Below are 12,064 nucleotides of genomic sequence, written 5' to 3'. Positions count from 1 at the left end.
TGTTAGGTTTCTTTTCTCACAGATAAAAGAAGTGCTACCCAAAGACCCTAGCAGCCCTGCCATTCATTGAAACAAGGAGACTGAGTCTACGTAAAGTCCATCAACGAAAGACTGCTTTGGCTCCACACTGGAAAGGCCCTTTCCAAGTCCTGTTAACCACCACCACTGTGAAGTGCCAAGGACTACCTGCCTGGACCCATGCTTCTCACTGTAAAAAGACCCCTCCACCTCGGGAGGACTCTCCGACTGATAAGCCTATTTCTCCTTCTAGCTCTGCTGTGTCTTCTGGACAGCAGGAAAAAGAAAGAAAGAAAGAAAGAAAGAAAGAAAAAAAAGACAAGGTGAAGTGCTAGTAACCTCTCCCTTGTCCACTGACAGACCTACTGTGCCTCTGGATTTTTCTAGAAGAAGCAAAACCATTACAGGGTGATGTGCTAGTAACCTCTCCCCTGTATGATGCTAAACCACACTGTTTCAGGAAAAGAGAAGAATGAACACTTAGGCCTTGTCTACACTACGAGAGTAGTTCGATTTTACTTGCATCGAATTTTTGTAATCGATATTGCAAAGTCGAACGTGTGTGTCCACACTAAGGACAGTAATTCGACTTTGTGCGTCCACACTAACGGTGATAGCGTCGACATTCGAAGCGGTGCACTGTGGTCAGCTATCCCACAGTTCCCGCAGTCCCCTCTGCCCATTGGAATTCTGGGTGTAGCCGGCAATGCCTTCTGGGTAACAAAATGAGTCGAGGGTGCTTTTGGGAAACTGTCGTCATCCGTCCATCACTCCCGCCCTCCCTCCCTGAAAGCGCCGGCGGGAAAACAGTTCGCGCGCTTTTCCAGTCATTGACAGCGCGGACGCCACTGTACTCCGAGCATGGAGCCCGCTGCGACCATCGCTGCAGTTGTGGCCGCTCTCAACGTCTCGCAGCTTATCATAAAGGTTTCCCTGAGGCAGATGCAGAAAAGTCAGGCAAGGAGGCTACGGCACCGCGGTGATGTCCTGAAGTCTGAGAGTAGCACAGACCTGTCAGAAAGCAGGCGACCCAGCGCCGAGGACATCACAGTGGCAATGGGTCATGTTGATGCCGTGGAACGGCGATTCTGGGCACGGGAGACAAGCACTGAGTGGTGGGACCGCATAGTGCTGCAGGTCTGGGATGAATCCCAGTGGCTGCGAAACTTTCGCATGCGGAAGGGAACTTTCCTGGAACTTTGTGAGTTGCTGTCCCCTGCCCTGAAGCGCAGTGACACCCGGTTGCGAGCTGCACTGAGTGTACAGAAGCGAGTGGCCATAGCCCTGTGGAAGCTTGCAACGCCAGACAGCTACCGGTCAGTCGCGAACCAGTTTGGGGTGGGCAAATCTACCGTGGGGGTTGTTGTGATGCAAGTAGCGAAGGCAATCGTTGATGTACTGCTGCCAAAGGTAGTGACCCTGGGAAACGTGGAGGCGATCATAGATGGCTTCGCAGCGATGGGATTCCCAAACTGCGGTGGGGCCATAGATGGAACTCACATCCCTATCCTGGCACCGGACCACCAGGCCACCCAGTACATTAACCGAAAGGGATACTTTTCCATGGTGCTGCAAGCACTGGTGGACCACAGGGGACGTTTTACCAACATCTACGTGGGATGGCCGGGCAAGGTTCATGACGCTCGTGTTTTCAGGAACTCTGGTCTGTTTAGACGGCTGCAACAAGGTATTTACTTCCCGGACCACAAAATAACTGTTGGGGATGTGGAGATGCCTATAGTCATCCTCGGGGACCCAGCCTACCCGCTAATGCCCTGGCTCATGAAGCCCTATACTGGCGCCCTGGACACTGAAAAAGAACTCTTCAACTACCGGCTGAGCAAGTGCAGAATGGTGGTGGAGTGTGCTTTTGGCCGTCTCAAGGGGAGATGGAGAAGCTTACTGACTCGCTGTGATCTCAGCGAAACCAATATCCCCATTGTTATAGCAGCTTGCTGTGTGCTCCACAATCTCTGTGAGAGCAAGGGGGAGACCTTTATGGCGGGGTGGGAGGTTGACGAAAATAGCCTGGCTGGTGATTACTCACAGCCAGACAGCCGGGCGATTAGAAGAGACCAGCGGGAAGCGCTGTGCATCCGGGAGGCTTTGAAAGCAAAGTTCCTGAGTGAGCAGGGTAACCTGTGATTTTATAGTTTGTGTACTGAGAAGCTAAACCTGCCCCCGTTTCTTTACCCAGGTAATGTTGACTATCCTATCCAGTTACATACCCCCTTCACCCCCCCTCCAACACACGTGTCGAAATAAAAATAGTTCTACTTTGTTAAAGCACACCGTTTTCTTTAATACTGTTTTAGCGGGAATTTTTTAAAACTGGGACGCAGACTGTGGTGCGGGGCGGGTCTAGTGTTGTGATGCGAATGCAGCTTCTAAACTCAAGGATTGACAGGCTCCGCTGCGGTGGGATGCTTGTTTCAACGGAGCCTGTCAACCCTCCTGATCGGGACTGTGTGTATGGGAGGTCTATTTGACTTTGTGGCAGGGGGAGGACGGTTACAGATCCCATGCTGTGTGGCTCTGTGATCCTGTCTAAGGACCGGCGCTTAAGATCTGTAACTGCCCTCCCCCGCCACAAAGTCACAGAGCAACCCACCCCCCCCAACATTACATCAAAACAACCTCCCAGACTAACCGGGGCAACTAGTCACTGCATCACTGCACTGTGTATGTGCCCTGCTGCTGTGCCTGCCCCCGACTATGTACCCTGCCAAAGGAGACTGTCCTGTCCAATTTCCAACCCCCTTTCCCCTCCTCCTCCAAAAGAACATGATTGAAACAGTAGTTAACAGAAACGAATTTTTTATTATCAACTACACATGGCATTGGGAGGTGAAACTTGGACGTGGGCTTGTGTCAGGCGGGAAGGAAAGAACTTTTCAAATTTTGGGAAATGAGAGCCTTCTGCTACTAGAGCTCTCTGCAGGGGTGGAGTGAGAGTTAGCAGGGACTCTGCCGCCTCTCCTTCTTTGCACTTTGGGTGAGGTGGGTATGGGACTTGGTGGCGGGGGAGGGCGGTTAGAGATGGACTGCAGCGGGGCTCTGTCCTCCTGCCTCCGTTCCTGCAGAACATCCACAAGGCGCCGGAGCGTGTCCGTTTGCTCCCTCAGTAGTCCAAGCAGCGTTTGAGTCGCCTGCTGGTCTTCCTGCCGCCACCTCTCCTCCCGATCCATGTTGGCTTGGTGCATTCGGGTCAAGTTCTCCCGCCACTGGGTCTGCTGTGCTGCCTGGGCTTGGGAAGAGGCCATAAGCTCAGAGAACATGTCCTCCCGTGTCCTCTTCTTCCTACGCCTAATCCGCGCTAGCCTCTGGGAGTGTGATTCCAGGCTAGGTTGTGAGACAGTCGCAGACGGGGCTGTGGAAATGGGAAAAAGGGAGTGAATTCCTCTGAAAGATAAATGTAGTTGTGAACAAAGAACATAGTCTTTCTCTGTGAACAAGACCATGCACAGCACCTTTCACATGCGCACTCAGCACAAGGTCGAATTCTCGGCCTTCGCATTCTGTGCCTGGGGTCTTGAACAGCACATTTGAGAAGCGAGGCAGCACAACGGAATTTCTGTTGCAGGCAGACATGGTAAGCCGTACACTTGTGGCAGTTTAAAACTTTTATATTACCACTGGCCTCATTTCACATTTAAATCAATGTCAGTCCCTGCTGCCAGCAATCCGGCAAGCGGGAACTCTGCCCCTGTCCCACCCCCTCGCGGCTGTCCCCGGGAATGATCCCTTTCGGCTGCCCCTCTCCCGCCTCCACCGCGTGGCTGCAAACCAGCGGTGACAGTTCTGTAAAGGAACGGGAAAGCAGTCCCAACACTAACATTCCCCTACCTAATTAAAAGCAGGTCACCATGGCCGACATCACCCTGATGAGGATCTCCGAGAGCGACAAAGAGAGAATGCTCCGGGAAAGCCTCCAAAGACCAGGGCCGTATGCCGCCCTGCTGTGCAGAGCAATGATCCCCGAGTACCTGATAATCTCGTGGCGCGGCAACGTGTCGTACTTCGGAGGACCCAATAAGGCCGCTCTCCCCAAGAACCTCATGCAACGGCTTTCAAGTTACCTCCAGGAGAGCTTCATCGAGATGTCCCAGGAGGATTACTGCTCTATCCCCGCACATATAGACCGCATTTTACTGTAGCTGCAGTAGCAGGGAATACACAGTAGAGCGGCTTGTGCAGGACAATCACTGAAAACCGGACATTGCTAGATTTCTTTTCAAAACTTGCACTGCCCCTTACTAAACCGTTAAGCGCCTAGGGCACACTAATCATGAACAACCCATTCTTTTAATTGTTAATATTCCTGTTTTGTTAAAAATAAATGTTTAGATGTTTACAACACTTACTGGCTGATCCTTCACCAGATTCTGTGTCCGGGGTAATGGCTGGGGACGCTTCGTAGGGGATCTCTGTAAGGGTGATGAAGAGATCCTGGCTGTCGGGGAAATCAGCGTTGTGAGAGCTGCCAACTGCCTCGCCCTCCTCATCTCCTTCCTCATCTTCCCCGTCCCCTAACATGTCTGAGGAACCGGCCGTGGACAGTATCCCATCCTCAGAGTCCACGGTCACTGGTGGGGTAGTGGTGGCGGCAGCACCGAGGATGGAATGCAGTGCCTCGTAGAAACGGGATGTCTGGGGATGGGATCCGGAGCGTCCGTTTGCCTCTTTGGTCTTCTGGTAGCCTTGTCTCAGCTCCTTGATTTTCACGCGGCACTGCGTTGCATCCCGGCTGTATCCTCTCTCTGCCATGTCTTTAGAGATCTTCTCGTAGATCTTTGCATTCCTTCTTTTGGATCGCAGCTCGGAAAGCACGGACTCATCGCCCCACACAGCGATGAGATCCAAGACTTCACGATCAGTCCATGCTGGGGCTCTCTTTCTATTCCCAGACTGCACGGCCATCACTGCTGGAGAGCTCTGCATCGTTGCCAGTGCTGCTGTGCTCGCCACGATGTCCAGACAGGAAATGAGATTCAAACTGGCCAGACAGGAAAAGGAATTCAAATTCAAATTTTCCCGGGGCTTTTCCTGTGTGGCTGGTCAGAGCATCCGAGCTCGCACTGCTGTCCAGAGCGTCAACAGAGTGGTGCACTGTGGGATAGCTCCCGGAGCTATTAGCGTCGATTTCCATCCACACCTAGCCTAATTCGACATGGCCATGTCGAATTTAGCGCTACTCCCCTCGTCGGGGAGGAGTACAGAAGTCGAATTAAAGAGACCTCTATGTCGAACTAAATAGCATCGCAGTGTGGACGGGTGCAGGGTTAATTCGATTTAACGGCGCTAACTTCGACATAAACGCCTAGTGTAGACCAGGCCTTACTTCACTGAAACCACAAAGTCCAGGGATTCCTGACTACAAGAGACATTAAGAACTGACCCTGGTGAAGAAACTTGTGGGACCCATGCTTGGGAACGTGGTATTGATTGGATTTTGGGGTTTATTCTACAGGCTGCGCCCTGTGTTTTGGATAAGTCCTTCAGCATGTATTGCCCTCCCTAATTGGATTTTAAATGATAAGTACCAAAGGCACCTTGTTGCCATTGCCCCTGCCATCTCCTCCATTACACTATTACCCCTGTAACACATCCAAATACAGACAATGCCATATATTTGATAAAACCAATGACTAAAGCCTTCACACTTTAGTGATTTATTTAAATATTGTTTGAAAAAATATATTTTTAAGGTTCAGGATATCCCATATAAGCGAACAATTGAATGGATCAGTGGAGATAAAAGTATATGATATCACTACCAGTGAACCCCAAGAATTTATAATTGCTCACAGGGGGCTGCCATTAGATTAGCACAACAGAGGGCTTGGGTTATTTCTTCTAGAAAGAAGAGAGACCGGATCCCTGTGGGATGGGGCCAATAGTGCAGCAGCAGTTTGGAATATTTTTAAGAACCAAGAACATGATGAGAAATTGGGCCAACTAGAGAAGGCCATAGGCCTTGTTTCTGGAGCACAACTAACCCAGGTACAGGCTGGAGTTGGTGAGTTACATGTTATTTCTGCCCTTAGTTCAATGACCCAGAAGTTGCTGACAGAGATGATATTGAATATCACTGAGGCTGGGAAGGCATTGCAGTGGGATCTAGCATGCTCAGAAATTCAGGATTTCCTGAATGACCAGCTAATGGCCATTCGGAATGATCTAGAGCATCAGGCTTGGCCCACTGCCCTTACAGACACATCAGGAGTACCATCTGATCTGTGGCCATGGAGACACACTTGGAAACTTTCTGGGTGGAAGTGTGGACGTTCTCAGTGCTCCTTCCAAGCATATGGACCGGTTCAGGGGGTGTGGGCTCCCACATACCGAATCCTGCCGGGTCCATGGGGAGGATGCATGTGGGATTGGGTAATTCACCGAGACATCTGGGAAATGAGACCTCCTGGTATGCCCAATCGATTTTTAGTCAGTGCTCCTGGGATTACATCTGACATTTGGATGGGGTTAGGGAGTCAATGGACATTTTGGCCGTTACAACCCCCACAGCTTCAGTGTATCCGTAAACTGAAGCCAGGAGAAGTTGTTACTCTTCATGACTACGTTTGCTGGGAGGGTAGGGGACAAGGAACTACCCTGACAGGACACTTATTTTTTAAGCTAATGATAGCTGTGTGTATGTTAAAGCCACCACATTGCAAGACATACATTTTAATCTCATTACCACTGCAGGCAATCATATTATTTACTGGCCTGCAGATAGAATTTTGCAAGTAGTCCTTAGGTTCCAGATACCCTTTAATTGGACTAGTTTAGTACCTGATAGATTTCAAAATTTGCTTTCACTGTTACCAGAGGTTCAGAAAATCTCTGAAGTACAAGGGCAAATTCACATGCTTCAAAATATGTATCAAGTTAAAAAGTATGCCTTTCAGACAGCTTATAGAGTATCCACCTTATGTACTAAGTATGATGTATTGTGTTATATGACTAAGATTGTACAACAACCCCATCATATTATTGCTATGGGAATGTTATTGCTTGTGTTGTGCAGGAGTATGTTATTGTTGTTGTAAAGGACGTAATAATAGTAATACCTTTCATGTCCATGCTCATCATGCATTGTCATTACATCCAATCAAAACCCCTAAGGTTGAAGCATCTGATGTAGAATCTGAATTCCAAGATTTAATGCAAATAGAGATTTGAAAATGTTTGTTGTACTAGTAGTACAAAAGGGGGGGTTGTGGAAGCAGAGAAAGAACTGACAGGAAGGGGATGCAATGCATGACAGTTCGTTAGCAAGAGTTAGGCTAACTGTAACCCTAATAACGTGAGATTTGTAGAAGCGAGGATGTGTGAGGCGAGTGGGAAAGAACTGTGTGAGAAGTTGTTGCGACCTTGTGTAGATAATATGGAATGTAGACTAAGAGTCTACATTAGTGAGCAAAACAAGATATCAGAATGACCTATATATAAACAAAATGCAACTGTTGCTCATTATTGTCTGTAACAAAAGGTATAAATGCTTGCTGTAATTGTTTACCTGTTGAGAGACCTGCTTAGCTCTCTCCCTCTGCGCAATTGTGAGAGTTAATAAAGCATCTGACTTGCTATACCTAAACAAATAGTGAGAACTCTGTTTTTCTCCGACATCAGTGAAACCAATATCCCCATTGTTAATGCAGCTTGCTGTGTGCTCCACAAACTCTGTGAGAGCAAGGGAGAGACATTTATGGCGGGGTTGGAGGTTGAGGCACATTGCCTGGCTGCTGATTACGCCCAGCCAGACAGCAGGGCGATTAGAAGAGCCCAGTGGGACGCGCTGTGCATCCGGGAGGCTTTGAAAGCTAGGTTCCACAGTGAGCAGGGTAACCTGTGACTATTAAGTTTGTTTAAAGAAAAGCTGAATCTGCCCCCGTTTCTTTACCCACTTAATGTTGACTATCCTCTCCAGTTACATACCCCCTTCACCCCGTTACCCCCCTTCCAACACACCTTTAAAAATAAAATAAATGGAACTTTGTTCATTAACACAGTTTCCTTTATTAAGGGTTTCATGGTAAAGGGTTGAAACTGGGATGCAGACTTTGGTGGGGAGCGGGTGTAGTGATGGAAAGGATGCTTCTAAACTCGAGGAATGACAGGCTCCTGCTCCTAGAGTGGTCCGCAGTGGTGGACTGGTTGTTTCAACGGAGCCTGCCACCCCTCCTTTTCGGCACTGTGTGTGTGTGTGTGGGGGGGGGGGGGGGCGGCTATGTGACTTTGTGGCGGGGGAAGACAGTTCCAGATCCCCTGCTGCGTGGCTCTGTCATCCAGGCTAAGGACAGCTGCATAAGATCTGTAACCGCCCTCCCCCGCCACAAACTCACATAGCCTCCCCCCCCCCCGAACATGAAAACCACCTCCCAGGCTGACAGGGTGCCTAGTGACTGTGACCTGCTGCTGAACCTGCCCCCCGTGTCTGTACCCTGGTAAAGGTGACTGTCCTCTCCAATTACCAACTCCCTCTCCCCCCTTCAAACACACTCTCCTCTAAAAGAACATGACGGAAACAGTAATGAACAGAAACTAATTTTTTATTAAAAACTACACAGTTAGGGGATAACACTGGGATGGGGGCTTGGGTGAGGTGATTTTGGAGTGAAGGAAAGGACTTATCAAAACTTTGGGAATGAGAGCCGTCTGGTACTTGAGCAGTCTGCAGGGGTGGAGTGACTGTTTTCACGGCCCCTGCAGCCCCTCCTTCTTGGGACTTTGGGTGAGGGGGGGATGGGACTTAGACTGCAGCGGGGCTCTGTCTTCCTGCCTCCGGTCCTGCAGAACATCTACAAGGTGCCGGGAGCGTGTCGGTTTGCTCCCTCATTAGTCCAAGGAGCGTTCGAGTCGCCTGCTGGTCTTCCTGCCACCACCTGTCCTCCCGTTCACTGTGTGATCGCTGGTATTGCGACATGTTCTCTCTCCACTGGGTCTGCTGTGCCGCCTCGGCTCGGGAGCAGCCCATAAGTTCGGAGAACATCTCGTCCCGTGTCCTTCTCTTTTGGCGCCTAATCTGCGCCAGCCTCTGGGAGGGGGATGCCGGGGTAGGTCAGGAGACACTCGCAGCTGTGGGATGGGAAAAAGGGAGTGAATTCCTCACAAAGATACATTTTTGTGAACAATGAACATAGTCTTTCTCTGTGAACAAGATCATGCACGTTACCTATCACATGCGCACTCAGGACAAGGTCGAATTTTCGGCCTTCGCATTCAGTGCCTGGGGTCTTGGAGTACAAATCACACAAGCAGAGCAGGACAGCGGAATTCGGCTAGCAGGTGGACATGGTAAGCCGTAGACTTTTGGCTGCTAAAAGCTTAATTTATAGCAGTGCCCTCCTTTCACGTTCAAAGCAGTGCCCCTAGCGTTGGCCAGTTCCTGCTGCCGGCAATCCGGCCAGCATGAACTCTGCCCCTGCCCCACCCCCTCGCAGCTGTCCCCAGGAAAGATCCCTGTATGCTGCCCCTGTCCCGCCTCCACCGCGTGGCTGTAAACCGCCGGTTACAATTATGGAAAGGAACAGGCAATCAGTCCCAATACTAACATTCCCCTAATTTAAAGCAGGTCACCATGAGTGATATAACTCTGATAGGATCTCGGACACAGAGAAAGACTGCATGCTGCGTGAATGCCAGCAAAAACCGGGGCCGTATGCGACCATGCTGTGTGAGGCACTGATCCCGGAGTACTTGCTGTTAGCCTGGTGTCGAAAAGTTTCCTACCATGGAGGACGCAATAAGGCCGCTCTCCCCAGGAACCTAATGCAAAGGCTTTCAAATTACCTCCAGGAGAGCTTCGTGGAGATGTCCCAGGAGGATTTCTGCTCTATCCCCGTGTAACCCTTCTGCCCATCTAAGTTGGCAGCAACAAGGGCCGGGTTCTGTATCTAGGGGTTCCATTTCAATAACGCAATGCAAAACCGGCTTGAGCCCCCACCCAGTGACCTGGGACAATTACATACCACCCCCTGGGTGCCTCTAAGGCTTGGTCTACACTAACCCCCCAAATCGAACTAAGGTACGCAACTTCAGCTACGTGAATAACGTAGCTGAAGTTTGAAGTACCTTAGTTCGATCTTACCTCGGTCCACACGCGGCAGGCAGGCTCCCCCGTCGACTCCGCGGTACTCCTCTCGTCTAGCTGGAGTACCGCAGTCGAAGGCGAGCACTTCCGGGTTCGACTTATCACGTCCAGACAAGACGCGATAAGTCGAACCCACAAGTTCGATCGCTCGCCGCCAAACTACCGGGTAAGTGTAGATGTACCCTAAGAGGCAATACTTCCCCTCTCGCAAGCACGGAGTCTGAGTGTAACAGAAAGTGTTTAATAACATGAGGTAAACGACATCAGCATTAAATTGGAAAAACACCACAAACAGGATTCATAACACAAACCATGAGCAAAAAACCCACCCCAGCAAATTGGGCTGTGTCCTTTCCTTTTGGTTCTTGAATCCAGTAACCCAAAAATCACCCAGAGTCCCCAAATTCCAACACCCCCAAAGTCTCTTGAGTCCAGCAACCACCCAAAGTCCCAAAAGTCCAACAGACCCCAAAGTCTCTGTCCCTGGCCAGTGCAGCCCCAGAGTAAAAGGGGGGGGGCACGCAGGGTGTTAAGGGGCACCTTACGTGATCCGAGCCCGGGTGGCCGTCTCTCCGTGGGCTTCCGCCACAGCCTTCACCACGAGCCAGTCCACTTCCTGCCGTCCCACAAACTGCTCCGCTCTACAAGCTACTCCGCTCACCAACCTGTGAGCCGCTCCAGCCGTCCCCGCAAACAGCTCCGCTCGCCGTTCCTTGGGCCACTCCAACCGGCCCCACGCCGCTCTTCCAGTCGTCCCCACAAATTGCTCCGCCAGCTGCTTAGCAATATAGCTTCAGGCTCCCCCACTAGTTAACACAGTACTCAGTGATCTCAGCTCTTAATAACTTTAGCTCTTTTGTGATTTCAGCTCTTAGCAATTTCAGCTCATAGTAGGGGAGCCCCAGTGCTAGTGCACCATTGGCCCAAAGTGAATTCAGCTCAGCAGCCTGTAACTAGACTCCTAATAGAATCAAAGTTAGCTCTGACATTCAACAGTGGAGAGAGGAGGTAGTGCAATTGGTGTTTCAAACCCTCAGAGGGGGCCCATATCATCAGGTATAAATACCTGTCCCCATCCTCTCTCAATTCACTGGGTTTTGTAACCCATGCCCCTTGTCAAGCAAGTGCTACTTAGGTAATGGTGAAGGACTCACTCAGTCCTTCTGTCATACAACAGTTCCACTGGCCTTGATTCACAGATTCAGGGTAACAAAACTTTATTCTTCCCGCCCCAATAACAGAGAAAACTGGGGATCCCACACCAGCCAAAGTAACCACTTTGAGTTGCTGTTGTTTTATGCCAGGAGAGTGGTTGTGCCTATGCAAATAAGATCAGCCCCTGGAGTTCTTTTCCACACTTGCCATAATTCACCACCAGATGTCAGGGTAGAGCTCATCCTGACTCTGCTTACACCCGGACATATGGACACAATTTTCCAGTAGCTGTGCTGGCAAGGACTAAAAAGTAGAGTGCCTAGGGCAAAGTAATCATGCAAAACTGAACATTTTGAGATACTTTTGCAGTAGTTGCACTGGCAAGGACTAAAAAGTAAAGCGCTTAGGGCAAAGTAATCATGAAAAACCCATTGTTAATATTCCATTCCTGTTCTGATCAAAATAAATGTTTACATGTTTAAAACACTTACCGACTGATCCTTCCCCTGATTCAGGGTCAGGATTAATGCCTTGGGAGGGTTGGTAAGGGATCTCCGTGAGGGTGATGAAGACATCCTGGCTGTCGGGGAAATCAGCGTTATATGCGCTGTCGACTGCCTCGTCCTCCTCATCTCCTCCTTCATCTTCCCCGTCCGCGAACATCTCCGAGGAAGCGGCCATCGACAATACCCCATTGTCAGAGTCCACCATCACTGGCGGGGTAGTGGTGGCGGCCGCACCTAGAATGGAATGCAGTGCCTCGTAGAAACTGCATGTCTGGGGCTGGGATCCGGA

General features: G+C 50.1%; 1 protein-coding gene across 1 annotated transcript; it reads right to left on the bottom strand.

The window, feature by feature from the left end:
- Positions 1–2,818: 2,818 nt before the first annotated feature.
- LOC135975357 (uncharacterized) lies at positions 2,819–5,360 on the bottom strand. Its single transcript, XM_065566047.1, has 2 exons — positions 4,383–5,360; positions 2,819–3,388 (listed from the first exon to the last, which is right to left on the bottom strand). Exons 1-2 carry the CDS (start codon positions 4,957–4,959, stop codon positions 2,913–2,915), a joined length of 1,053 nt encoding a protein of 350 aa, XP_065422119.1. The 5' UTR covers positions 4,960–5,360; the 3' UTR covers positions 2,819–2,912.
- Positions 5,361–12,064: the final 6,704 nt, after the last annotated feature.

The sequence above is a fragment of the Chrysemys picta genome, chromosome 1, assembly GCF_011386835.1.
Source record: "Chrysemys picta bellii isolate R12L10 chromosome 1, ASM1138683v2, whole genome shotgun sequence".
NCBI classification, from domain to species: Eukaryota; Metazoa; Chordata; order Testudines; family Emydidae; genus Chrysemys; species Chrysemys picta.
Note: the sequence above shows the minus strand (reverse complement) of the source record. Positions and strands in the feature narration are given on the sequence as shown.